At 51.2% G+C, this 27,991-nt stretch overlaps 3 protein-coding genes across 10 annotated transcripts in view; 2 read left to right on the top strand and 1 right to left on the bottom strand.

The window, feature by feature from the left end:
- Positions 1 to 6,042: 6,042 nt before the first annotated feature.
- Positions 6,043 to 12,205, top strand: PGAM2 (phosphoglycerate mutase 2). Its single transcript, XM_033193995.1, has 3 exons — positions 6,043 to 8,397; positions 8,496 to 8,676; positions 10,579 to 12,205. The coding sequence occupies exons 1-3, from the start codon at positions 7,984 to 7,986 to the stop codon at positions 10,743 to 10,745; spliced, it is 762 nt and encodes a 253-aa protein (XP_033049886.1). The 5' UTR covers positions 6,043 to 7,983; the 3' UTR covers positions 10,746 to 12,205.
- The window catches only part of DBNL (drebrin like), a 17,187-nt gene continuing 980 nt past the window's right edge, over positions 11,785 to 27,991 (bottom strand). For 2 of the 6 annotated variants that reach the window (XM_033193988.1, XM_033193992.1), the window contains exons 2-13: positions 23,383 to 23,438; positions 21,482 to 21,594; positions 20,470 to 20,544; positions 16,637 to 16,783; positions 15,674 to 15,751; positions 15,254 to 15,405; positions 15,051 to 15,105; positions 14,553 to 14,634; positions 14,042 to 14,137; positions 13,833 to 13,948; positions 13,346 to 13,451; positions 11,785 to 12,723 (exon numbers count right to left, since the gene is read on the bottom strand). In XM_033193988.1, the coding sequence (XP_033049879.1) occupies positions 12,584 to 12,723; positions 13,346 to 13,451; positions 13,833 to 13,948; positions 14,042 to 14,137; positions 14,553 to 14,634; positions 15,051 to 15,105; positions 15,254 to 15,405; positions 15,674 to 15,751; positions 16,637 to 16,783; positions 20,470 to 20,544; positions 21,482 to 21,594; positions 23,383 to 23,438 (1,216 nt within the window). In that variant the 3' untranslated portion in view covers positions 11,785 to 12,583. The remainder of the gene's footprint in view (positions 12,724 to 13,345; positions 13,452 to 13,832; positions 13,949 to 14,041; positions 14,138 to 14,552; positions 14,635 to 15,050; positions 15,106 to 15,253; positions 15,406 to 15,673; positions 15,752 to 16,636; positions 16,784 to 20,469; positions 20,545 to 21,481; positions 21,595 to 23,382; positions 23,439 to 27,991) is intronic. The other 4 variants (XM_033193993.1, XM_033193994.1, XM_033193989.1 and 1 more) reach the window with 3 other exon arrangements.
- Positions 26,498 to 27,991, top strand: part of LOC117073293 — a 16,829-nt gene continuing 15,335 nt past the window's right edge. Inside the window, exon 1 of one of the 3 annotated variants that reach the window (XM_033193998.1) lies at positions 26,498 to 27,314. In XM_033193998.1, coding sequence (XP_033049889.1) covers positions 27,260 to 27,314 — 55 coding nt within the window. In that variant the 5' untranslated portion in view covers positions 26,498 to 27,259. The remainder of the gene's footprint in view (positions 27,315 to 27,991) is intronic. The other 2 variants (XM_033193999.1, XR_004433196.1) reach the window with 2 other exon arrangements.

Here is a 27,991-nt window from a genome sequence, read left to right as displayed (position 1 = left end):
ATGCCTTTTATTTCTTTTTCTTACATTATTGCACTGGCTAGGACTTCCAGGACAACACTGGAAGGAGTAGTGAGAGTGGACATCTTTGCTTTGTTCCTGATCTTAGGTAGAAATGATTCTGTGTTTCACTATTAAGGATTATGTTCGATGTAGGATTTTTTTTTTTTTTTTTTTGAGACAGAATCTTGCCCTGTCGCCCAGGCTGGAGTGCAGCGGCACAATCTTGGCTCACTGCAAGCTCTGCCTCCCGGGTTCACACCATTCTCCTGCCTCAGCCTCCCGGGTAGCTGGGACTACAGGCACCTGCCACCAAGCCCAGCTAATTTTTTTGTATTTTCAGTAGAGACGGGGTTTAACTGTGTTAGCCAGGCTGGTCTCGATCTCCTGACCTCGTGATCCGCCCGGCTTGGCCTCCCGAAGTGCTAGGATTACAGGCGTGAGCCACCACACCTGGCAGATGTAGGATTTGTATAGATGCCCTTTATGAGGTCAAAGAAGTTCTCTTTTATTCCCAGTTTTATGAAAGTTTTTATAATGAATGGGTGGGCCGGGTGCAGTGGCTCACACCTCTGATACCAGCGCTCTGGGAGGCCAAGGCAGGTGGATTGCTTGAGCCCAGGAGTTAGAGACCAGCTTGGATGATATAGTGAGACCTTGTCTCTATAAAAAATAAGAAGGCCGGGCGCGGTGGCTCAAGCCTGTAATCCCAGCACTTTGGGAGGCCGAGACGGGCGGATCATGCGGTCAGGAGATCGAGACCATCCTGGCTAACACGGTGAAACCCCGTCTCTACTAAAAAATACAAAAAAGCTAGCCAGGCGAGGTGGCGGGTGCCTGCAGTCCCAGCTACTCGGGAGGCTGAGGCAGGAGAATGGTGTAAACCCAGGAGGCAGAGCTGGCAGTGAGCTGAGATCCGGCCACTGCGTTCCAGCCCGGGCGATAGAGCGAGACTCCGTCTCAAAAAAAAAAAAAAAAAAGAAAGAAAATTAGCCAGGGATGGTGGCAAATGCCTGTAGTCCCTGTTACTTGGGGGTGTGAGGTGGGAGGATCACTTGACCCTGGGAGGTTGAGGCTACAGTGAGCTGTGTGATTGTACCACTGCACTCCAATCTGGGCAACAGAGTGAGACCCTGTCTCAGTAAATAAATAAATACAATAAATAGGTGTTGGATTTGGCTAGGTGCTTTTCTGATTGTGTGAATTTTCTTCTTTAGCCTGTTAACATTGGTTGGTTTTGGAATATTGAACCTTTTTTTTTTTTTAATGGGAGCCTCACACTGTCACCCAGGCTGGAGTGCAGTGGCGTGATCTCAGTTCACTGCAACCTCTGCCTCCTGGGTTCAAGCAATCCTCCCACCTCAGCCTCCTGGGTAGCTGGGATTATAGGCACACGCCACCACACCTGGCTAATTTTTGTATTTTTACTAGAGACAGGGTTTCACCATGTTGGCCATGCTGGTCTCAAACTCCTGACCTCAAGTGATCCACCAGCCTCGGCCTCCCAAAGTGTTGGGATTACAGGTGGGAGCCACCGCGCCCGGCCCATCTCATACTAATTTCTAGTTTAATTCCCTTACTGTGAGAGAACATATTTTGTATGATTTTAATTCTTTTACATTTGTCAAGGTCTGATTTAGATCCACAGTAGTGTCTATCTTGGTGAATGTTCAATGTGTCCTTGAGAAGACTGGATATTCTGTTGTTGGGTGGAGAGTTGTAAGTGTGAATTAGTTGACATTGTTCATTTCTTCTTTATCCTTATTTATTTTCTGTCTACTTGTTCTGTTGGTTACTAGAGAGATGTCTTGAAGTCTCAAACTGTAATTGGGGATTAACCATCTCTCCTTTCTGTTATATCAGGCTACGCTGCATATATTTTGAAGTTCTGTTGTAAGATTGCAGTGTCCTAGTATCATTGTTATATGATGTCTTTTTTCCTGATCATTTTCTTGCTATAAAGTTGACTTTGTCTGATATTAATTTAGCCATTCCAGCTGTTTTTTATCAGTGTTTGAATGGTATTTCATTTAATTCACACTATACAATTTACCTATTTAAAGTGTACAAATCCAATTTTTTCATACATTTACAGTTGTGCAACCATCACCACAATTCTAGAATTTTCATTACCCCCCAAAAGAAACCTTGTACTTGTACTTTAGCTTTTATCCACCAATCTCCCTATACTATCCCCCCACACTCAGCCCTAGGTAACCACTAACCCTAACCCTAACCCCTTACTCCTAGCCCTTAACCACTAGCCTCTAACCCCTTACCCCAACCCTTAACCCTAACTCTAACCCTACTTTCTGTCCCTATAGATTTGCCTATTCTGGACATGTGTGTAGAGTATTATACAATGTGTGGCCTTTCGTGTCCAGCTTCTTTCACTTGGCATAACATTTTCAGTGGTTCGTGATGTTGTAGAATGCATCAGTACTTCATTTCTTTTTATGCCTGAAAAATATTCCATTATATGGATAACCACATTTTATTTACCTATCAGTTGGTGGACATTCAGGTTGTTTGCACTTTTTGGCTACTCTGAATAATGCTGCTGTGAACATTTGTGTACACATTTTTGTGTAGACATATGTTTTAAATTCTTGGAGGAGTGGAATTGTTAGGTCTTATGGTAACTCTGTTTTAGCTTTTTGAGGTACTGCCAGACTTTTGCAAAGTAGCTCCACCATTTTATACTTCCCACCAGCAATGTGTGAAGGTTCCTATTTCTTGGCCTCACCAATACTTGTTATTGTCTGTCTTTTTAATTATAGCCATCCTAGTAGATGTAGTGTATCATTATGGTTTTGATTTTTATTTTCCTATTGACTAGTAGTAATATTGAACATCTTTTCATGTGCTTATTGGCCAACTTCTTAGGAGAATTGTCTATTCACATCGTTTGCCTACTTTTCAATTGGTTTGTCTTTTTTTGTTGAGTTGTAAAAGTTCTTTATGCATTCTGCATACTAGACTCTTACCAGATAAATGCTTTGCAGGTATTTTTTTCCTATTCTGTGTTTTGTCTCTTTACTTTCTTAATGGTATATTTTTAAACTTGAAAGTTTTTTTTTTTTTATTTTGATGAAATCCAGGTTTTTTCCCCCTTTGGTTGCTTTGTTTTTGGTGTCATTTAAGAAACCATTACCATGGTCATGAAGGCTTACTCCGAAGTTTTCTTCTAAGAGTTTTATAGTTTTTTATCTTATGCTTAGGTTATTGATCATTTTAATTTTTACGTAAGTGTAAAGTGGGGGTTCATTGTTTTGCACGTGGAAATCCAGTTGTCCCAGCACCATTTGTTAAAGATATTATTCTTTACTCGTTGAATTATTTTGGCACCCTTGTCAAAAATCAGTTAACCATAGTGTGAAGGATTTTTTTCCTGGACTATCAGTTTTTGCATATGTACTCATAAGAGGCTGGTCTGTAGTTTTCTTAGGTTGTTTGTCTGGGTTTGGTATCAGGGTAATACTGCCCTCACAGAATGAATTGTTACCTTTGACCTACTTGTATCCTATTAAATTTAATGTGAGTTACTTAATTACTTAAAGACAGCATATAATTAGGTTTTTATAATCCAAACTGATAATATGTCTGATTGGTGTGATTTGGCCATTTATGTTTCATGCAACTATTGAAATGTTTGACTTTAGATCTACCATTATGTCATTTTCTGTTTGTTCCTTGTTTTCCATTGCTGTTTCTTCTTTCCTTTTTTCCTTCCCTCCTATCTCTCCTTCTCCCTACACACACACACACCCCACACAGTGGTGGTTCTAGGGATTCTAATACACACACTTTTTGTTCTTTTTTTTTTTTTTTTTTTTTGGAGATGGGAGTTTCACTCTTGTTGCCCAGGTTGGAGTGCAACAGCATGATCTCGGCTCACTGCAACCTCCGCCTCCCGATTTCAAGCGATTCTCCTGCCTCAGCCTCCGGAGTAGCTGGGATTACAGGCATGCACCACCACACCTGGCTAATTTTGTATTTTGAATAGAGACAGGGTTTTGCCATATTGGTCAGGCTGGTCTCGAACTCCTGACTTCAGGTGATCCACCTGCCTTTGCCTCCCGAAGTGCTGGGATTACAGGTGTGAGCCACCCTGCCCAGCCAAATACATATACTTTTACAGTCAATTTAGAATTAATGTTTTGCCATTTCAAGTAGCATGTAGAAATGTTACTACCATCTAGGTCCCTCCACCCTTCTCCCGTCATGTTTTAGTTGCCTTACATCTATATACATTGAAGCCTCCAGACAGTGTCATGACTTTTAATTCAGCCATCACATAACTCTTAAAGAAGTGAAGAATAGTTTTCATATTTATGTGGATTTTTGCCATTTATGATGTTCTTCTTGCATTCCCAAAGTTCTGAATTTCCCCCAGTATCGTTTCTCTTCTGTCTGAAGAACTTGGTTTAACATTTTTTTAAAGCAGATTCTTTGGTTATGAATTTCCTCAGCTTGCCATCATTTGAGAATGTATTTTATTTCATTCTTTATTCCAGTAAAATAGTATTTTTACTGGATATAGAATTCTTGGGTGACAATTATTTCAAAACTAAAAATATTCTACTTCTTTCTGGCCTCTATTGTTTCTGGTGAAGATCTATAGTCTTTCAAAGAAGTGTTCGCCTGTATGAAATGTATCATTTTTCTCCGGCTGATCTTATTTTTCTTGGTCTTTAGTTTTCAGAAGCTTCTTTATTATGTATCTAAGCTTGGACTTTTGTTGTTAATTTATCCAGCTGTGTGGTTCACTGAGCTTCTTGGTTTGTAAGTTTATATCTTTTTCCAAACTATCATCAAATTTACGGGCTCCATCCTTTGTGATTTCCATTCTGTTTAGGAATATTCACCAATACTTTCTGAAGGCTGGTTATAAATAGCTGCTTTAAAGTCTGCTTCTGATCATTCCAATAGTTGAATCATCTCAGGATGGGCATGTATTGATTGTCTTCTTTTCTCCCATGTTGAGATTTTCCTGGTTTTCATGCTCTGGGTTATTTTGGGTTATATCCTGGATATTTTTAATATTGAGACTCTGGACCTTGTTTAAATCCTAAGCAGAATGTTGACTGTTTAAAGTGTTTGCACGACTAGTCATATTAGTCCTGTGTCTACACCGGTCAGTCTGGGACCTGCGATGTGCATCTAGGGTCAGCCCTGTGCGCAGCCTGGCAGCAAGCCGATGAGTTCACATATCACTTTACTGGATCGCTCACTTCATCTCTCCCTTCTCTGTACTCTCCCTGAAACACAGCAGCTCCCTGCGACATCCCTTCCAAGACCTCCAGCCAGAAATTTGGGGCTCTTTCCCTACCCTTCTGCATACTCCCTGAAACTGCATCCAGGGCCCAGCGCAGGGGGACAGAAAGGAGCCGCAGAAGGCGGTTGCCCCGTCAGAGGGTAGCATTACCTTCTCAGGTTTCAGGTGCCTACCCAGCTCACACTACCGTCACTGTGCCACCACTGCCACCTCCATGTTACTGCCCAGGAACTGGGGTAGAGAAGAAAGGAAAAATTGGAGGGATTTCCCCAACTCGCTGACCTCAAGGGGCTTCACATCCCACTCCTCTGATTCTTCCCGGAGCTCTTTCTGTTGGTGCACTTCAGTTTTCAAGCCGCCTGTGTGTCCAGGCTAGGCAATACTGGTTACCTCACCACTTATCTGCGGAACTTTGGTCTCCTTTTCTCATCTGCCTACTAATCCCTCAGAGCTGCTCCTGCATCTGTCCAGGATTGGTGGCTGTCAGTGGGAGAGACATGGGAATATGCTCCCTCCACCTTCCTGGGACCACCTTGTTGACTCAGCAGCCTTCCTCGCCACCCACCATGTCATGCCTTCCTGGATGGAGGCCCCAAGGGCAGCTTTTGGTTTTCCTACCCCTGTACCCCTCCAAGAAAGCTCTGGCACACTGCAGAGGCCAGCAACTACTTGTCGAATGAATCAAAGGAGAGTCAAGCCAGGGCCAAGGGTCAGCCGGAGCCCAGCTCTTCTCTGGGCTCCCCTTTCCTTTTTGACACCTCCTGCTTGGTTGGCAGTGAGGTCTCCCAGGTCTGGGGGATCCTTGCCACTGCTTCTGCACCCAGCCCTGGCTAAGCGGCCTTGTTCTTATCAAAGCTGTCGGGATCTGCAGATTGCTCAGCTTCTACTCCCGCTCTCACACAGCTGCAAGTGGCTTGAAAATGTATGACCATGCTTCAGCGTCTCCAGTGATTCCCACTGTGTTGGGACACAAAGCCCACCTCTCTGCCATGTGCCCCTGATGGTCGCTGCCCCAGCTTGTTTGCTTTCTGTAGGGCTTGGGTCTTTGCCAACCCTTCTACCTGGATTGCTCTCCCTGTAAGACTCCTCATAGCTGAGGCCTTTGCACTCTGCTCTTTCCACTCACATGTCACCTCAGGGGTGTCCGTGGCCTCTCCTTTCCCCTCTCTCCCAGTACATTATGGTCTTTCCTTCCTAGCGTCTGGTGGTACCTATGGTAGGCATGTTTAGCTGCTGGTACGATCCCTCCTCCACTGAAATATGGGCTTCATGTCTGGCCCCTGTGGGACTGCCAGAGCCTGGTCCTCAGTCATGTTTAGTTGGGCTAGTGAGTCGACTCTTTTGGTCAAAGGGACAAAAGAAGATGAGGAGATGTGGTTTCAATCAGGACCAGTGTGGAACAGTGAGACCTGCGCATGGCACTGCTAGGAGGGATGGGTTCTACCTGCCAGCCTTGGGGCTCCTGGCAGCCGACAGGACTCTGCCCACTGGGACTTGTGTGCCAACCTTTGGGTACAGAGCCTTAGCTTCACAGGCCCCAAGCCAGGAGGCCCTCCTCAGGTGGGCCAGCAGGGATGGATGAAGGCCTGTCGAGGGTTTCTTGCACACTCAGATCCACGTCTCAGAGTGGTGGTCCCTCTGCTGGCCTCCCACCCATACTCTCCTGTTATCAGAAGTGTGGCAGGTGACAGTGTGGTCACTGGGGTGGGAGGATGTGGGAGGCCCTGGAAGGGGCCCATGCCCAAGGGTCTAGCCAAGGCCCCTTCATTAGGGCCCCAACTGTGACTTTATTGCTCATAGTCTCTTCCCTGCCCTGGTGGCCCTCATCCCTCAAACCTGAATGCAGAAGTCTTGGTCCTGAACTCAAATCCATGCCACTCTTCAGCCTGTGCTGTGGGTTCCTAAGCTGAGCATTTACCTAACAATCAAGACTTCTGACAGTCCTCAGTCCTACCCCCAAACCCCCTTGGATTTCTTTTTTAAGGTGGTTTCAGCTAGGAGGGTGAGCGTGGCTTGGATGAGGGCAGATAGGGTGGGAGCATGTGGCAGGTATGGATGAGACCTTGACAAAGGGACCCCAGACGAAAGACAGGGACCCTTTCTCCCTTTGTCCTGGAAACCCAGCTCAGCCCCAGCCCTTGCCCATGCTGCTGCTGCTGCCTGGTACCTTCCACAAGGCCAGACTCCCCTCCGCAAAGCTGTGGCCTGCACCAGCTCCTCTGGCTCTCCTTCTCTGCCTGCTGAGGGCCCCCTCCCAGCCTGGCTGTCAATCACAGGAGAAAGGGGTTGGGATTTTGTTTGTGCCTCTGCCTGAGCAGAGAGTGGCTGATGCGGCCACCGAGCCTTGACCTGGAGAGCCCCTCTGTCCCTGCTGCCCCCGTCTCCCCTAGCCCAGACTTCTGCCCTTCACGCCCATCCCTGACCAGCAGCCCCACTCAGCCTAGGCTCTGGGTGCCAGCTGGTTATGGACATGCCACCTGAGCCCAGGCCAGGAGCTGGTGGATGCATAGGGCTATTTTAAGCACAGCTTCTTGGCCTGCTCCCCTGGCCCCCAGCCCCCAGCAGCTCAGCTACTGGTCACCTGCCACCGCCTGGAATGCTGATTGGCAGTTGGCTGGGGTGGGGGCTGGGAAGACACTGTTATAAAGCTGGGAGTGTAGGGCAGCAGCCGTCCCCATCCAGAGTCCTCTGTGGTCCCTGCTGCCACCATGGCCACCCACCGCCTTGTGATGGTCCGGCACGGCGAGAGCACATGGAACCAGGAGAACCGTTTCTGTGGCTGGTTCGATGCAGAGCTGAGTGAAAAGGGGGCCGAGGAGGCCAAGCGGGGAGCCAAGGCCATCAAGGACGCCAAGATGGAGTTTGACATCTGCTACACGTCGGTGCTGAAGCGGGCCATCCGCACCCTCTGGGCCATCCTGGATGGCACGGACCAGATGTGGCTGCCTGTGGTGCGCACTTGGCGCCTCAACGAGCGGCATTACGGGGGCCTCACAGGCCTCAACAAGGCAGAAACGGCCGCCAAGCACGGGGAGGAGCAGGTGAAGATCTGGAGGCGCTCCTTTGACATCCCGCCGCCCCCGATGGACGAGAAGCACCCCTACTACAACTCCATTAGCAAGGTGGGCTGCCTCCGCTGGGAAGGCCTCGGGGAAGCTGCGGGGTGGGTAGTTGGGTGGGAGCCCGCTAGGTGGGAAAGCAGTGTGCCTGTGTCCCCCAGGAGCGTCGGTACGCAGGCCTGAAGCCCGGGGAACTGCCCACCTGCGAGAGCCTCAAGGACACCATTGCCCGGGCCCTGCCCTTCTGGAACGAGGAGATTGTTCCCCAGATCAAGGCCGGCAAGCGAGTGCTCATTGCAGCTCACGGGAACAGCCTGCGGGGCATTGTCAAGCACCTGGAAGGTGAGGCGGCCCTCAGAAGCCCGGGCGGGGTGGGTGGGCAGCAGCCTCAGCTGGCTTCTCATCTCAGCAAAGCCTCTAGCCCATGGACCAGACCACTTTCTAGGCGTGGGGCTCCACATTGTTCACTGAAAAAGGAGGGCTAAGCAGCCATTTTTTAGTTTTGTGAAACTTCCCTCATTTCTGTGTAACCGGGACACGCTCCACAGGGGCTGACCGCACTTGAAGCTCGCTGTGTCCCGAGGCGGGGCAGACTCCAAAGGGGCATCTGCCCAGGGACACCCAGCTAGGAAACAGAGGGGCTGGGCGTAGAGCATCTAGCTCCAAATCCCGGCTTACCGGGGGCCCTGGACAAACCACCTCCATCTCTGGGCCTCTCCCTTTTCTGGGGTGGTGGGGAGCTCCCAGGGCTCCCTCCAGTACTGACTGCCTCTTGATGTGTAAGCTTGGACCCCTCGCAGGACCCTCCCCCCTCAGGTCCTCAGATTCCCTGCATGAGCTCCACCACCTATCTCCCTCTGCAGCCCCTCTCTGGACAAAGGAAAGATCAATCAAAACAGGGATGCAAGACTATGGAGTGGCCGGACTCCGGGGTTGCGGCGGGGCTCCCACTGAAGAGCAAGGGCTGACAAACAGGCCCGGGATGCATGGGTGCAGTGAGGCCTCACCCAGAGTGACTGGCACCTCCAGCACCTCCACTCCGGCTCCCACCTTAGTATTCTGACACCAGGGCAGTCTAAATTAGCATCTGAATGACCTTAAAGCTTGTTGAGTCCTGGAAAGGCTAGAAGGGTGTGCCCCAAACCTTCTGCTCCTGGGGCCTATGGGCAGCTGACCAGAGCACCCAGACCGGCAGGCCCCGGAGACCCAGCTCGCCCCAAGCCTGCCAACTCCAAACACGGATACCTGGCACCTGGCACTGGGGCCAGGCAAAAGGAAGGACCACCTGCCTCCCCTCCCTTCTGGAGGCTTCATGCCAGCCCCGTGACCCTCCCACAGCCTGGTTTGGGGAAAGGGGATGCACTTTTGGTGGTGAATATGAGGGGATTTCAGTGGGAGTCCCTGAATCCCCAGGGAACATTCTCTTAAACTTTTCTGCATGGAGCAGGGGTGGGGTGGCGCGAATATCAAAGGTCGAGCTGCTATTCCCAGCTCGGGGGCTGCAGGAGGCAGGCAGGGTCAGGTTTCGACCAGGCTTGGCCTCCCTGTCCCTCCTCCAGCTCCATTCCACACTTGCTCCTGTTCAGGATGTCTAGAATTTAGAGCACTTTGGAAACCAAAGGGCGCCAGACGCGGTGGCTCACTCCTGTAATCCCAGCACCTTGAGAGGCTGAGGCAGGTGGATCACCTGAGGTCAGCAGTTTGAAACCAGCCTGACCAACGTGGTGAAACCTGTCTCTACTAAAAATACAAAATTAGCCCTGTGTGGTGGCGCTCACCTGTAATCCGTTACTTGGGAGGCTGAAGCAGAATTGCTTCAATCCAGGAGGTGGAGGTTGCAGTGAGCCGAGATCGCGCCACTGCACCCCAGCCTGGGCAAGAGGAGCAAAACTCCATCTCAAAAAGAAAAAGAAACCAAAGGGCTAGTGTCCTTCCTGACCCTCAACTTCAGTCTGGCTGGAGTCACACTGGGCTGAGGGGACTATGGACAGCACCACCACAGGTCACAGCCACTTGGGTGGGGCTGAAGTCCCCATTTGTTTCACCACTGGGCTATTTCTGTAGCCTGCTCGTCTAACTCAGTTATGCCTTGACCTTCGGCAACATTTCTGTGGCCTCGCTCTCAGGGCTGGAAAGGTTGGTGCCAGGGGAACTGGCTTTGTGGCCCATAAAGGTCATATAGTGTCTGCTGTGTGAATAGGCTGGGGACAGAGGGGCTAAGGACACCTATTCCTTCCGGCACAGGGATGTCAGACCAGGCAATCATGGAGCTGAACCTGCCCACGGGGATCCCCATCGTGTATGAGCTGAACAAGGAGCTGAAGCCCACCAAGCCTATGCAGTTCCTGGGTGATGAGGAAACGGTGCGGAAGGCCATGGAGGCTGTGGCAGCCCAGGGCAAGGCCAAGTGACGGGTTGGGCTTGGGCAATAAAGGCACCTCCTCCCACAGCCTGGACTCCAGCGCAGCCGGGCATGCCAGGCTCACCCCACCATCAGCTATGGGGACTCCAGAACCAGGGGTGCAGCCATCCACCTTCCCCCACTCCATGCCCGTGTCACCAGGGGCAGGAGCCTAGTACCCACCCCTAGACATCAGGACACTGAGCCAGGGCTGCAACCACTCCATGAGTTTGCAGTCAGGACAAGCCTATGGTGACCCTGAAGCTTCAGAGCCACTTAGTAACCATGCTCTAGAACTGGTGTGCTTGGGGACAGTTAGAAGAGGCCAAGTGACCCGGCTCTCCCCATGGGGAGCAAGGACCACAGCCAGGACATGGCTTCCCGGACAGCTTCCTACAGAGGGCAGGTGGTCCTCTGCTGTCCTTGCAACCCCCAGGTGGCACTTTGAGCCCTGACTCTTGGGTGGGGACAGGTAAGCCCAGAGGGGGCCTCAAAGCTGGCAACAGCCCAAACTTGGGTCTTCCATGGGAGTGGAGGGGAAGTTCCCTCTTCATGGGAGAGGCACCAGGAAGCCCTGGCAAAAAGGGGAGAGGCCTGAGCACAGGAAAGCCGGGAGCAGGGTTGGACTCCATGCAGCCTTCACCCCAGGCACCAGCAGGTGACGCCTCGAGTCACGCACGTCTGCCTAGCAGCTCTGGGGCACAGGAGGGACCTAATTCCCTGGATGCTCGGTGGGCGCCAGATACCTCACACCACACTGGGCCATCCCACTGTGAGGCTCCCTGAAGCTGGGAGCAGGGCAGCCCTTGGCCTCTCTCCCAGAGGAACTGGAACGCAGGAAGACTCCGACTTCAGTCCCATCTTAACATTTAGCCTCTTCCTGGTGGCTGATCATCATCAGCCGCAGTCTCAGGGTGAGGGTGCTCACACCAGACACAGAGCAGAGGCAGACACCGGGCAGGCGGCAGGGTGCTATTCCCACATGGGAGCATTCAGGCTATAGCAGGGCAGGTCAGAGCTGCGAGCCTGTGTAGACCAAACTGGGAATCCGTGGTCCAAAAGCATATTTGTTCTTCAGGGACACGGAAGAGGTGGGACAGAAAATAGGGGAAGACAACAGGCCAAGGCCACTCTGTGTTACGTTTCCTGAAGTCAGAATCAGTTGAGGCACACACTGGGGCCGGCAGGCATTGAGTGAGCCGTGTGGAGGAACATGTTGTGTCTGCTGTTTTCGAATACCCAGGGTGAAAGCTTGACCATCCGCATCCCCACTTCCCATAGCCCAGGCAGAGGGACAGAGAAATGGAGTGGGGAGCATAGAGCAGGCTCCGACAAGACAACTTCCCTGCTGCCAAACCACCATGATCCACTCTGACTTTGGTCACGAACTCCGCTAAAAACAATTCTCTACGTTCACTGTTCCCAAGGGTCATTCTAAACAGTGGTGGCCACCACCCCTTAGAAGCAAGAGAAAAAGAAAAAAGGCAAATAAATGCAGAAGGCAGCTGGAGCCTCCCAGATGCCCCTGCTCAGGACCCTTCCCCACAGCTTGGCAGTGGCCACTCAGCGCTTGGCCACAGGCAGGGCTTGGCTCAGTATCCTGTCGGGGGCAAGAGCCAAGCTGTGTGGGAGGGTCAGGGGGATGCAGGAAGGATGTTTGGGAATCACCAGGCCATTGCTGCATTTGGGGTGACAGGCTGAGTCTGCCAAGTCAGAGGGAGCCCTGAGGCCTCATCCTCACTGGGGGTCCCATTCCTGGAAGAGTGCTGAATGTCAACTCCCAGGCCTCCTCTTCCAGCAAGAAGAAAGCCATGTCTGAGCAGGGAAGGGCAAGATGTGCCCTCAGCCTCACTCAATGAGCTCCACGTAGTTGGCAGGGAACATGCCAAAATGGCCATCCGGCCCATAGCCACGCCACCAGCCTTCGTCGATCACCTCGATGCCCGTGATGAGGTTCTCGGGGTCAAAGGAGATCTCTGTGTCGTCGGCTGCAAAGAGGATGAGCCCAGATGCATATCAGGGGCTCCCTCCCACATCCCACCTGCTTGGGCAGCACACGGCAGCCCTACCCTGCTGCAGTACAGCTCGCTGTGGCTCTGGTTCCTCCTCAGAAATATCCCTGCCATGCTGCTAAGCCTTGGCCAACACTGCACCCTGTCCCAATGCTGCTCTGGTGACCACAGCCTCAGGGCACACCCTCCTACAGAGCATTCCCGAAAAAGGCTAGTGTAGACACCAGCCTGCTCCGTGGGGAGCCTCCATCCCATTTTCCAAGGCTTCCACCAGGGACGCCTGGGGAACCAGCATCCAGGCTTGGCCCACCTCCCTGCTCAGACCCCATGTTTTGTGACAAGGATGGCAACTGGGATTCTACATCAGCGGCCAGCAAATAGCTACGAGGAACACATGGGGAGGCCTGGGCTGTGCAAGACACTCCAGTGCCACAGTCACCCCCACTCCAGAGGTGCTTCTACCCCTAAACGCACCACTCACCCTCCTGTCTTCTCTTCCTGACACCCCCTGGTGCCATCTTCCCATAAAACCCCAGACCCTCTTGTCTCCTAACCTCAGGAACCTGTGGTCCGTGCCAGCCAGGCCAGGGCACCTTACCTGCCTGGTAGTCGTACAGGGCACGGGCACAGAGCCCTTGCCCACTGAGCCCCTGGCCCTGAATGTGGTGGTCAATGTGCTCAGAGCCGGCACCTTGCTGCTGCACCTGCCCAGGGATGACAAAGGTGTTACCCCAGACTCAGCCCTTAACACCCAGTCGCTGCTCTGCCCCACATGGCTCGGGTCAAGCTGGGAGTACACAGAGGGAAAGCAGTCTACAGGCTCGGGGGCTGCTGCTGTCCCCGCCCTACCAGAGCACAGAAGCCACAGGGCAGTGCGCAAATACCTCAGCCATGGGCTGCAAGGTCCCCTTCCCACCCAGCACCTCCTATAGAGTGGTGCTTGCCCTGACAATTTATAGCACAGGGCTGCTCCAAAAATGCATGTGCTTTAAAACCTGTTGCATGCCCCCAGAAAACTTGGCCCGTGGTAAGTGTTCCTGAGTATGCAGCCCCTTCCTGGCCCCAGCCCCACTGTAGGAACCCACCAGTGGGGGCTCCTCGTAGAAGGTCTCCTGCTCCAGGGGTCCCTCATACACAGCCTCCTCTTCTGCCTGCAGCAGACATGGAGGAGTGCTGGGCGCCGGCACCTCACCAGGGAGATCTGCACCAGGGAACACAACGGGTTCTCACTCCCACACATCCCCCTTCTCCACTGCTGTCCCCCAGGGTCCCCATGGGATGACAAGCGCCTTGCCTGCCCTAGGCCTTGAGACGCTGACAGCTGGCTCTCTGCCAAAGTGGGTCTCTGGTTGGGTGAGCTGCTTCTGCAGGAAGGGGCTCCTCAGCTTGCCTGCAAATCCGGGTAAATAAATACAACATCACTTCAGAAACACCACCTGCTGCACACGCGCATGCGCACGCACATACACACACCCCCCCACACACACACACCCACCCACATCCACAGCACCCTCCACCCTGGTGTGCTAGAGGCAGTCTCATGGGGCTTGCCCTGGCTAGTGCAGGAACAGAGACCCCAGGGCCATGTGCTATGTGGTGACCTGGTAGACAGCACAGCCCAGTATCTTCTGGAGGCCAAACTGGTGACCAGTGTGGTCACGGATGAGGTCAAGGGCTCCAGGTGTCCCTTCTCACTCATCCCTGTCACCGATGCATGTCACTAGCCTCAGGGGAGTCCACATAGGACCCCAGGATCCCCCTCACCCTGCTGCTGCCTCATGGCCAGGCCCAGAGGAAGGTCTCACCCGGCTGAGGACTGGAGACGGAGGTGGTGGACATGGCCCTCTCCTTCTGCTTGAAAATCTCCCTCGGGTGCATGGCAGACTCCTGGAGGGAAGCACATGTTGACCCAGGCAGTGGGCAAAACTTTCACCACCTCTCCCCAGATCACAGCCCCTCCAGCTGTCAGTCCGGTAGCTCCTCAAGGGTGAGTATGGGGCCAGGAAGCAAAGTATGTTCTCAGGTGAGAAGTCATTTAAAATTAAAAAGTACCTTTAAAAAGGGAAGTAAAACACAGAAGCCAAGGGGCTCACAGGGCCTCCCCCAGGACCAGGTGTGGTCCAAGCCCGAAGCTTCCGCCTTTGACTTTCCTCTCTACTGTCAGCTCTTGCCCAGATTCCAACCTGCCCCAGCTGACTGCAGGGCAGCTTCTGCCCAGGTCTGGGCTGGACCCTCAATCCATGATCAGGGACTTGTGTGTGTGACCAGTACAGGTCCAAACAAGTAGAGCACCCTCATCTTACCCGCTCATCTCGGTTCCTTGAAACCACTTCTTGCTGCTGCTCCTCCCACGTCCTGCTGGGAAGGGCCGGGTGGGGCACAGCTGAGGCACAGCCACAGGTTCTCACGCCGCACCCCTCAGTCCTCCTTGCCTCCATGGGATGGAGCGGATGCCCAGCAATGCCCTAGGGTGGGTCCCCCAGGCCAGCCTCCACCTCTGGCTCACCTCTGGGGACTGGCCTCGCCACCCTGCTCCTGATAGCGCTGCTCCCGGCGCGCAGCCTCACGCAGCTCACGCTCCCGGCGCTCCTGCTCCAGCTGCCGCTGCGCCTCCTCAGCCCGCCGCTTTTCCTCCAGCCGACGGTTCTCCTCCTCCTTCTGCAGGGAGAGCCGCTGCCCGCTCAGCCCTGTGCTGACACTTCAGCCTAATCCCCTGCCCAGGACTGGGTTTTAGGCATATGGCCAAAGACGGGCACCAAAGCCAGTCGCTCATTAGCCTTGTGGCTTAACCTACCCGAGCCTCAGTGTGACCATCTGTAATGGGCACCAAGGAGAGCAGATGCTTCACGAGCTCGCTGCGAAGAAAGCTGAGCCACAGCAAGCAGAACACTCCCATGTGCCCAGCACGCCCTGGGGCGGCACTCACCTCTGCTTTGGCCCAGAAGCTGTCTTTACCAACCCTTTTAATCTCAGACACAGCATTGGTCTTCTGGTACACAGAGCCCTGTAGGGGACAGCACTCATTAGAGACCTGGACCCAGGTGGAAGGCCAGTCCCACAGGCACCAGAGGAGAGAATACACTAAACTTGTGACAGCACAGGTGAGTGCTGCTAGGACTGGAGCCAGCAGAGGCAGCAGAGCACTGCCCAGTGACCCTCAAGGAGACATATACCAAGATGACCTGAAAGAAGCCCAGGACACTGCCCCAAGGGGGAGGCTCAATCCCAGACAACACTAGAGGGGTCTCTGGTGGTCTTTGGCCCTCATAGATGGGGGCCAGGGCAAGAAAGGCCCCCATACTCCACCTGCAAACTCCTAGACATTGGGCAGTTCTGAAGCAGACCTCTGGCCAGGGGCACTCAGACAGCTGACTAGCACAAGAGCGTCCAAGGAACCACCACTGAGCCCAACCGCACATCTGTGGACGCAGCTCCCAGCCATCAGCTCCACACAGCACCGGGGCCGCAGGCCCACAGGTATCTCACATGACTCCAAGGGGCCTGCTCTGGTTTCAGGCTCTGCCTTGATGCCCCCTTTAGTCCCTCCACAGCAGCTACCTCCAGGGGCAGCCCAGGATGTACCAATGCCATGACCTCGAGGGCAGCCAGACTATCATAGCCATGCATCCTGCAGAGCCTCCACTCTGATCACACAGGCTGGGCTCCAGATGAAGGCTAAAGAACAGCTAGTCCAAGCCCTAGGCAAAGTCAGAGGGCTACTCCTGCTCATCTGGTCAGCGGGCACTCCCCACAACTCAAGGGTTACCACCTGCAGAAACTAGGCAGGCATGGGCCCAGCCAGCCTGGGTGCTGGGAAGTGCACATTCCTGGCCCCCTGCCCTCAGGCCCTGAGCAACAAAAGGACTGGCGATGGGCAGGCAGCACTCACCACTGGGGCCTGGGGCCCCGTGTCCTGGAAGCGGCCACTCTCCTTGTGAAAGCTGTAGTTGGCACCTGAAGCCTTGGCCACCTTCTCCATGATGCACTCAGGCTCCACATCCTCCTCGGCCCGTGCGTTGATGGTCACGTGGGCCCCCTGCAGCAGGAACAGCACTTGAAAGAAAGGCTTTGCCAGCCCAGGTTATGGGCCAAACTCCTGTCAGTCCACACAGCACAGGCCACTACTACACCACACAAGACTAGAATCAGGAAACCAGAAGGCACCTGTCTGGCTGCTGAAAACTGAGGCATGAGTTCCCCTCAAGGGCTCAAACAAACCAACTTGGAGCAAACCCCTCATATTTGTCCCAGTTCATGTGAAACCCTTGCCCTCTACTGTGTTATCCAGCGGTTCCTTCTGTAGATGTTCCCTGCTGCATATCAGTAGACAGCCCAGGCATGATTTGCATCAAAGGCCTTCCTTCTAATCAATGGAAACCAATTTTAAATGCCATCTGGAAATCACAAAAGACCCTGAATAGCTAAAGCAATCCAAAGCAAAAAGAGCAAAGCTGGAGGCTTCATGCTACCTGATTTCAAATTAAACTACAAAGCTATAGTAATCAAAACAGCATGGTACTGGCATAAACATAGACATACAGAACAATGGAAACTAACAGAGCACCACCCCCACACACTTACAGCCAACTCATTTTTAACAAAGGTGGCAGGAACACACACTGTGGAAAGGACCGTCTATTTAATAAACAGGGCAAGGAAAATTGGATATTTACATGCAGAAGAATGAAATCAAATCTTCATCTTTCACCATATTAAAAAAAAACTCAAAATGGATTAAAAACACTTAAATGTAAGACCTGAAACTATGCAACTACTCAAAGAAAACATTAGAAAGACGCCCCTGGACATTGGTCTGGGCAAAGATTTTTTTGGGTTAAGACCTCAAAAGCCCAGGCAACAAAAGCAAAAGTAAACTAATCCGACTACAACAAGCTAAAAGGCTAAAAATGAAACAAAAGCTAAAATGAAACAATCAACAAAGTAAACAAACAACCTACAGAATGGGAGAAAATATCTTCAAACTATCCATCTGACAAGGAATTAGCGACCAGAATATAAAAGGAACTCAAACAACTCAGTAGCAAAAAAATAATAATCTGATTTTAAAATGGGCAAAAGACCTTAACAGATATTTCTAGAAAGATGATATACACATGGCTAACTACATACGAAAAAACGCTCAACATCACTAACCATCATCAGGGAAATGCAAACCAAAACCATAATGAGCTATCATCTTACCACAGTTAGAATGGCTATGATAAAAAACAAAAAATAAATGCTAACAAGGACGTGGAGAAAGGGAAACTGTTATACACTGTTGGTAGGAATGTAAAGTAGTACAGCCATTATAAAAACAGTATGGTTTTTTGGTTTTCTTTTTTGAGACAGTCTTATTCTGTCGCCCTGGCTGGAGAGAAGTGGCACAATCTCAGCTCACTGCAACCTCCACCTCCCGGGTTCAAGAGATTCTCCTGCCTCAGCCTCCTGAGTAGCTGGGATTACAGGTGCCCCCCACCACACCTGGCTATTTTAGTCCTACTAAAAACAGAACTACCTTATGATCTAGCAATCCCACTGCTGGGGACATATCCAACTCTGATGTTCAGCACTATTACCAACAGCCAAGATATGGAATCAACAAAGACATCCATCAATGGATGAAAGGGTAAAGAAAATGTGGTATATAAACACGAGGGAATATTATTCAGCCATAAAACAGAATAACATCCTGTCATTTGCAGCAACATGGATGAAACTGGAGGCCATAATGTCAAGGGAAATAAGCCAGGCACAGAAGACAAGTATTGCATGTTCTCACTCATATGTGGGAGCTAAAAAAGTGGGTATCATGGAGGGAGAAAGCAGAATGGTGGTTACCAGGGGCTGGGAAGGGCATGGGGGAGAGAAAATGAAGAGAAGTTGCTTAACAGGTACAAAAATACAGTTAAATAGAAGGAATAAATTCTAGTATTCAATAGTACAGAAGGGAAATTGTAGTTAACAATAATTTTGTATATTTCAAATTACCTTGAACAGAAAAATTATAATGTTCCCAACACAAAGAAAAGATAGATGTTTGAGGTGATGGACATGCTAATTACCCTGATTCATTGTATACACTGTATACAGATATCACAATATGACATGTATGCAAAAAATATGTGCAACTATTACATATAAATTTATAAAAACCCTGGGCCGGGCACGGTGGCTCTCGCCTATAATCCCAGCACTTTGGGAAGCTGAGGAGGGCAGATCGCTTGAGGTCAGGGATACCAGACCAGCCTGGCCAACGTGGGGAAACTCCATCTCTGCTAAAAATCCAAAACTTAGCTGGGCATGGTGGCAGGCACCTGTAATCCCAACTACTCAGGAGGCTGAGAAAGGAAAATCACTTGAACCTGGGAGGTAGAGGCTGCAGTGAGCCGAGATCATGCCACTGCATTCCAGTCTGGGTGACAGAATGAGTCTCATCTCAAAACAAACAAACAAACAACTCTGATAAAAGAATGCCATACACGTTTTCTACAAAAAGTAAGCTACTGATATCTTCATGAGAAGCCAGACCCATGACCTCATTCACTGTTACTATACAGGTTGAGCATCCCTAACCTAAAAGTCCGAAATCTGAACTACTCCAATCAACATTTCCTTTAAGCATTATGTCAGCACTCAAAAAATTTCAGATTCTAGGTTGGGCACAGTGGCTCACACCTGTAATCCCAGCACTTTGGGAGGCCGAGGCGGGCAGATCACGAGGTCATGAGATCAACACCATCCTAACACGGTGAAACCCCGTCTCTACTAAAAAAATACAAAAAATTAGCTGGGCGTGGTGGCGGGTGCCTGTAGCCCCAGCTAATCGGGAGGCTGAGGCAGGAGAATGGCGTGAACCCAGGAGGCGGAGCTTGCAGTGAGCTGAGATAGCGCCACTGCACTCCAGCCTGGGTGACAGAGTGAGACTCTCTCAAAAAAAAAAAAAAAAAACACATTCAGATTCTGGAGAATTTTGGATTTTGGACGCTGAACTGGTAAGTATTTAATGCAAATATTCTCAAATTTGAAAAAATCCAAAACATTTCTGGTCCTAAGCATCTCAGATAAAGGATACTCAAACCTGTATACCTGATAAGCTGGGAATTCTCTTATCGGCTCCTAGATGGAAACTGAGGTATAGCTGAAGAAATGTTGGCAGAACCAGAAATCAAAATTCTGAGTCTCCTTTGCCAGAGAAATGCAACCAGCGAAATGCAAAAAGTTACCTGACAAGTGACCAACAAATGCTTTTGTTACAAATAGTTTTTAAAATTTAAAAAGGTTCTATTATAGGACTGACATAAATCCATGTAGAAATGGGGGCTGGAAAGGAATGCATCAAAAGGGCATGTGCGTGCTACGATGGTGGGCACTCTCCCCTTCCTCCAAATCCTGACGGTATTACTAAGCTGTTTAGAGGCATCATAAAACAAAACAGAACCAGGGCCCAGCCTTCTCACAGCACCAGTTCCAGCATGGTCCTTTATTTTGCCCCACTGAGACCGGCCTGTAGGTGGTCCTGGCAACATCCTGACCTCCCATGCATTCGCTGATGGAGAGTGAAGCAGCCTCCAGTCATGCCCTGAAGGGCAGGCAGAGAGCATTAGCCAAGAGCACACTCCCGAATCCAGTTCAGATTCCCACTTGCTTGCACCCAGGAACCTGGGAGACCTCAAGCCTGTGAGGCCTGTTCCCAGTGGAGCAGGCCTCGCCAGGCCTCACCTTCAGGAAGTTGGCCATGGTGCTGACGTGGCTGGCGCAGGCTCCCTTCCGCACATCGTTCACACCCTCGCCTGTCTGTAACACAAGTATGCCCAGAATGACCCAGGCCTCCCCCAGAGCCACTTCCCTCCCCTGGGGACCCAACATCTACCCTGTGTCCCAGAAAAGAGAAAACTGCAATCCCCAAAGCAGAACCAATTCTTCTGACTGCATCACACTGGTGAGTTAGGTTCCCATGCCTCCAAGGGGCTCATGGACGCTCCCTTGGCAGGACGGCTACCGGCTTTCCCTGTGGGAGCATTGCATGAGTTTTCATGAGTTTTCGTTTTCATTCTTTTTTTTTTTTTGGAGATGGAGTCTTGCTCAGTCGCCCAGGCTGGAGTACAGTGGCACAATCTCAGCTCACTGCAACCTCTGCCTCCCAGGTTCAAGCAATTCTCCTGCCTCAGCCTTCCGAGTAGCTGGGACTACAGGTGCATGCTGCCACGCCCAGCTAATTTTTGTATTTTAGTAGAAACGGGGTTTCACCGTGTTGCCCAGGCTGGTCTCAAACTCCTGAGCTCAGGCAATCCAACCGCCTCGGCCTCCCAAAGTTCTAGGATGACAGGTGTGAGCCACCGCACCCGGCCTTCAAGAGTTTTCTTGATCCCCACCAAGGGACCAAGGAGGCCCTGTCCCTGCGCTGCCAGGCTCCTAAATACTCCCTCAGGCTCTCTACTCCATCAGAACCACCACCCTAAAGCACGAAGCAAGGACTCCCTGCGACTGCTTTTACTCCATTTTGCAGGAAGAACTCTAGGCTTGGAGGGTGAATTCTGCATAGCAAAGCCACAGTTATTCTTTGGGACACAATGAATCTGTCAACTAGTCTGCTCATTCACCAGCTCAGAGCTGTTCTATTGATCCACTAAGTCATGCCTGTAAAACACTCTGTTCCTGAAGTCAAGTCAAAACAGGAAAGAAGACAATGGGATTTCCTGGGTCACACCTAAATGAAATGAGCTCCACATACCCAGTTGATGAGGACAAATTTGGGCAGTCCGGAGTTGGGGTCCTTCACTCTGCAGAAGGCATACATCACCTTCCCGCTGTTGAGCTCCTCCACCATCTCCTCCAGGCCACCCTCTGCAGCAGAGTCACAAGGAAGGTCAGGGGTGGCCCTGACATTCCCTGCTGGCCCTGGTCCCACCAGGAAGGGAAGCCAAGCTGCCTCTAAACCAGGGCTTCTCACCTCTACCTGTATCAGAATCTTTCTGGGGCATGTTTACAATCAGAGTCCTGGGCACCAGCCCCAGTAAACTGATCGATGAGAGCTGGGTGGGACCTAGGAGTCTGTGATTCTGACAAGTACCTCAGGTAATTTTTTTCACTCACACTCATTTAAAAACCACTTCTCTAAACCCAGAGGTAATTCTGGAAATAAACACAGGGTCACTTCCATGGCAAACCAGCCACCAGACTTCCAAATGGAGGATGTCTCCATCAAAATTTTATTGTTGCCTCAACCTTGCAAAGGGGCCCAGAATAGCAGGGCCTGTAGAGTCACCACTGCCTGCACCTGTGTCTGCTCAAGCTCCAGGGCCGCCTAGGGGGCCAGACCAGATTGAACGTCCTGCAGCAGCATAACTGGCTCAGCCCTCACAGACTCCAGAAGAGAGGGTGATGGGGGCAGGGGGAGCGCAGGAGTGGGCAGCTCTGAACGATTCTCCCCTGACACTGAGGCTTAGCCCCCACAAGCTTTCCCAGGTTATAAGGAGGAAGAGCTGATCAGGTATTTCAGTTACAGGGCTCCATATAAGTGGAGGCGGTCATGAGTCCCCACTCTGGGGACAGTAACTTGTTGTGTTTGCAGCAGAGCCCTGTCTTGTGCCACTGGGGATGATGACAGAAAACTCAAGTTGTTGATGCCTGCAACTCCCAGTCACCTGCCACACCACATATCTACTGTTCAATGGCGATCCTTCTAGAAAGGGGACACCTCCCGAAAAGGTTGTGAAAGGAAGGGGCTTTCTACCAACAACAGCCACCAAACCGTGGAGAACACACTCCGAGCACTCATTGAACAATGAAGCCATGTCTGGCTCAGGACAGAGGGAGGGGTCAGGAAAGTTCTGGGGGAGGAGCAGTCAAGGGTGTCAGCTGGGGGGCCCACAGGTCACACTCTGACCCAGCCTACCCTGACAATCTCTGCTCTGTGCTGGCCAAGAGCCTGTCCTTCCTGCAGAGACCCCCAGAGCCTCCCCCGTGACTATCTGCAGTGATACTGCCTCTCCCAGTGAGGATGGGGCCCCTGCAAGCACTCGGCACAAGATCAGGGCAGGACAAAGGGAGACTAGGACATGTCTGTGGAACTTCTTTCCACCAGCACCAGTTCTGGGACTGGTGAGCTTCCCACCACAGCTCCCTGGACGCAGGCTGCCCACAAGCTGGAGAGGCCTGTTTCCCTCTCAGTTCTCCCCACGTAGACACAGAAAAAGCACTCCCCTGCACTCAGAGGGGAGGAGAGCCAAGAAGGAATGTTTTCACTTACATATATCTGAAACCAAAGGCCTGCCAGAAGTGGCCAGTGAGCACTGGAAGCCCCATGTGGCTCAATGGACCAAGACGGCTGAGTGCACTGACCCCCGGTCCTGTCTGTTGTTGGCTCATATCCTGATCAAGGGGCCAGGGAACCCCCAATGGAGTTAATGTGGGGTGGGTCTGCAGGAGGCATGCTCCAGTCCACTTCCCACCCTCAGTGGAGGAAGGTGTTGAGCCACTGGCAGAGGCCACCTGTGTGATAGAGTCCCCTTCTTCTTGTGCAATAGCTGAAATGCCAGCTGAGATGGACTGCTGATGGTCACAATCCTCTCTTTTGCACACATCACCCTCCTACCTCCTGGTGTCCCCAAGTCCATTTGGAGTCATACTCACCCCCTGTGCCAGCCACACGGATGTCGTTGCTGTTGCCTTCATAGGTAAAGAGAGCCCTGAAACGAAACACAAGTGAGCTCCGTAGCCAGTACCTTGGGTTCCATCTCTCCTCACCGCACCTACCATGACTTTCCGCTATACCCCAAAGAGCTTGGGCCGACAGTAACACTGTGAGTGGACACAGGCCCCTTCTCACTTTGCTCTAGCCCGCTAACCAGGTTCTCAGTAGGCAACTGTGCAGCCTTCTCAGCTCTGCAGCTGGGAGGACACTGGCCTGACTTGCCATAGGGTGGGGGTTGTGAGGGACAAAGGCACGGAGATGGGAGCACACATCTACTATGAGGAAAACATGAGCTGTGGAGTTTCCAACGACTGCTATACATTCGTGTGTCAAATACCCACCTGGCCACACCAGGTATATGGATTTGAAAAGACAAAACATATCTACATATTCCTGAACGCAGAGCACCCAAAAGGAGAAGCAAGTCGGAGAAATACACGCACTGGGCCCCTTGGAAGGCTGCCCACCACTCCTGTGCACGTCTGCCCTGGCTCCAGTGAAGCCTGGCAGGTAGGGCAGCAGGTCCTTCTAGGCTTGAGATTCTTTGGTAAACACAGACTACGGTAGGTTGTGTTTATTAGAAACCACAAAGGAATGACACAACATGAAATCACACAGTTAAAACCATGAACCTGCCAAGCCCCTCACGGACAGGTACCCATGAGCAAGTTTTCTATCTAGCAGGGCCTGTCTCTCCATGGGTGACATGGGGCCATGGCTTTCTTTTCCTGTAAGATTAATTATTCATAAGAACTCTGGGCCAGGTGCGCTGGCTCATGCCTGTAATCCCAGCACTCTGTGAGGCCAAGTCAGGCGGATGGGGATCACGAGGTCATGAGATCGAGACCATTCTGGCTAACACGGTAAAATCAAATCTCTACTAAAAATACAAAAAATTAGCTGGGTGTGGTGGCAGGCGCCTGTAGTCCCAGCTATTCGGGAGGCTGAGGCAGGAGAATGGCGTGAACCCGGGAGGTGGGGCTTGCAGTGAGCCAAGATCATGCCACTGCACTTCAGCCTGAGCAACACAGCAAGACTCCATCTCAAAAAAAAAAAAAAAAAAGAACTCTGGGCCAGGTGTGGTGGTTTATGCCTGTAATCCCAGTACATTGGGAGGCTGAGGCAGGAGGGTCGCTTGAGCCCAGGAGTTTGAGACGAGCCTGGGCAACATGGTGGGACCCTACCTCTACCAAAAATACAAAAATCAGCCAGGAGTGGTGGCACATGCCTGCAGTCCCAACTACTCGGGAGGCTGAGGTGGGAGGATTGCTTAAGCCCAGGAGCTCAAGGCTACAGTGAGCCAGGATGATGCCATTGTACTCCAGCCCAGGCAACAGAGTGAAACCCTAACTCTTACAAAAAAAAAAAAAAAAAAAGAAAAACTCTGGTAAAGATTCGTTCTGACTTGCTATTAGCATGAACCTTGCAGCAACTCAACACCCCCGGCAGGACTGCTGGACATGGGTTGCGGGCACTGACCCATTGGACTGTAAGTCAAAGGCAAAACCCAGTCCTGTGTGTGTCATCTCCCCAGTCTTGGCCAGACGGAAGCTCCAGGGATAAACAGTTGGATAGGAACCAAATCAGCTTCAATTTGGCTTCCCCAGGGCTTTGCCAATGCCACTGGGCAGAGATGCTTATGCCTGAGAAAGATGGAGAAATTAGACCCAGGCCCAGTGGGATCTGGTTGGTAGGGAGGAGACAGGCCTCCGGGAAAAGGCACTGCTTACCAGGAGAGGAGACAGAATACAGAAGGAGAGAAACACTGAATGAGAAACACTCAGAGAAAAGGAACTAGAGAAGAGACCACAGAGAAACAAGAGAAAGATTTGGGACGTGGCACACTGTCAGCGTGAGCTGGGGGAACTCCCTGGAGGAAAGAAGCCCATTCCTCTTGATGACCACAAAGCCCTGGCTGCCAGAAGATAGCAAGCTGGCACAAGCAGCAGGAAACGGAAGATGGCAGCTTAACCCAGCTCTTGCAAGAAGGGACTCAGCCAGCTACAATGGCTCACGCCTGTAATCCCAGCACTTTGGGAGGCCAAGGCAGGCGGCTCACCTGAGGTCAGAAGTTTGAGACCAGCCTTGCCAACATGGGAAACCCTCCTCTACTAAAAATACAAAATTAGCCAGGTGTGGTGGTGGATGCCTGTAATCCCAGCTACTTGGGACTCTGAGGCAGGAAAATCACTTGAACCCAGGAGGCAGAGGTTCCATGCCACTTCACTCCAGCCTGGGTGACAAAGCAGGACTCTGTCTCCAAAAAAAAAAAAAAAAAGGGACTCAGCAGCTAATATAATAAGAGCCAAGCTCAATGCCTGCCACCTATCTCTCTGACTTGATCCCCCTCTACCCCAGGCCACCTTTAAGAATGTTCCCAGTACAGAGGCACATTCCCAGTTTAGAGGCCCTTTGAAAGAAGGGCGAAGGAAGTTTCAAATCAACAAGAAAAAACATGGTGCACTGGCCTCTGAACAGCAAGGAATATGGAGTGTCAAGCATCTTATAATTCAATCATGCCTCTGAAAATAAGTACTGAGAGCCTACTGCTTACTAGTCACAGGAATGCAGCTATGAACAATCCCTAAAAGGTCCTGCCCATGGAACTTACTTTCTAATGGGAGAAAAAACACACACCTAACACTAATGTACTTATTAGAGAGTGAAGCAGGTGCTAGAGGTGACACATGAACCAGGTAAGATGAATGCCAAGATACAGAGTAAGCAGGGGCAGGAGACAGATGCAAGACACAGAGCTGATGTCATGGCTGCTCCCCACTCTGTCTGCCTTCCCCAATGCCAGCACTGTGTGTGTGAAACCTCTTATGACCCACCAAACTAGAGACCACCTCTTCTTCCTCTGATATCTCTACCACTTTTTCTGTATGAATCTCGGTCCATCCTTCATCTAAGCATCTGCTATACATAACAACTGTGCCTCAGGCACCAAGGACAGACAGACCCCACCCCTTCCAGTAAGAGATAAAGGTGACAAGAAAACCCATAAGGATTTTCAGCATATGTTGTGTCTGGCATGTGTCTGAAGGAAGTCAAACAGAAAGATGGGAAAAAGTGCCTACAGACAGGGAGCTAGGAATCAAGGAAGGCCTCTCTGAGAAGGCAACCTTGGGGCAAGGAAATGAAGGCTGGGGACAAGGTGGAAGAAGTGTGCTCCACGCAGAGGAAGCAGCAGAGCAAGGACTCTGAAGAGGAACCAACCTGTAAGTTTGAGGAAGAGAAAGACGGCCAGAGTGGTGACAAACAGGTGTGGCCACAGTGTGGTAAGTGAAAGGGGTGGTATGTCCTGGGTCACGCAGGACATCAGCAGAGCAAGGAGTCTAGGCTTTATTCAACATGCAACAGGAAGCCGCTGTAGAGTTATAGACACGGAAGTGACATGGTCCAGATATTTTTCCGCAGTGTGCGGGAATCTGCCACACAGTATCTGCTGAGTAACTACCTTAATGGCTGTGACGATGAGGGTGGAGGCCATGGGTCATGCTGCTGAGTAACACAACCTGTAGTGCTACAAGAGCCTGGAGTTAGGGAGGGAGCATGGCATGGCTGTCTGGGCAGATGAGTCCAGTGAGATAGGTGGGTTCTGACTTCATGAGGGGAAAGAGGAGGTTCCACAACCCTCATGAGGGACAGAGAGTAGATGGAGTGGGTAAGCACCAGGCCAGGAGTGGTAGCAGACAGCTCTGGTAAGAAGACCAAGGAAAGGCTAGGAACATAGGAGGTCTGAAGAGGAAGCCCAAACTGCCAGGTGGGCTGGGAGGCATCATCCCAAACCAGTGATGGTTCCTGAGAAGACTGATGATGAAGAGAGACCTGGAAGAGAGATACATCAGGAGTGCCAGGAAGCTCCTAGGTAAGTCTGCCAGGGTAAACAGAGTGATCAAGAGCATGTTAAGAAGCAAAATCTGTGACTGGGCAGGGTTGGAGAGGGGCAAAGATTCTTCTGGGTTCTAAAGCCAAGTGGTATCATGAGGACATGAAAATGGGGCGCTCATTGCAGAGATGCTTTTGACTGGGTTTGAAGTAACAGGAGAGGTCTAAGAGAAACATGAACAGGAATAGGAGAGAGGCAAAACAGGGGGCTGATATCTAGAAACTCCCCTGAGAAAAATAACACTGACTGACATGTGGGTAAATCTGAGGGATTATAAAGTAGGCAGAAAACCCTACCAAGGAAGTGACGAGACATCCTTCTTTAGATGCCTCCCAAACAGAAGATGTGCTGTTTGGCATAAGTGCCATCCAGGGCACCAGACCTGACAGGAGAGTCTATAGACACCCCACAGATCCAAGCAACTGCTGTTCTAAAGCTCTTCCCCTAATGGCCCGGGGCGGAGGAAAAGGCAAAGCCGTAACATCCTCAGGGTCACAACAGTACACTGCATAAAAGCCGCTCTGTGCTGGGCACTAGGAAGTGCCGAGGAGATGAGAAAGCACTTGTACAAGTGGAGATGGTTCCCACACAAGGGGAAGACAGTCGGGAGGGCCTCAGTGCTGACCACAGGGTGGCCCCACCACGACTCAGCCTCC

The sequence above is a fragment of the Trachypithecus francoisi genome, unplaced genomic scaffold (genome assembly GCF_009764315.1).
Source record: "Trachypithecus francoisi isolate TF-2019V2 unplaced genomic scaffold, Tfra_2.0 Lachesis_group4, whole genome shotgun sequence".
NCBI classification, from domain to species: domain Eukaryota; kingdom Metazoa; phylum Chordata; class Mammalia; order Primates; family Cercopithecidae; genus Trachypithecus; species Trachypithecus francoisi.
The sequence above is the reverse complement of the archived record's forward strand: the minus strand, read 5'-3'. Positions and strand labels throughout refer to the sequence as shown.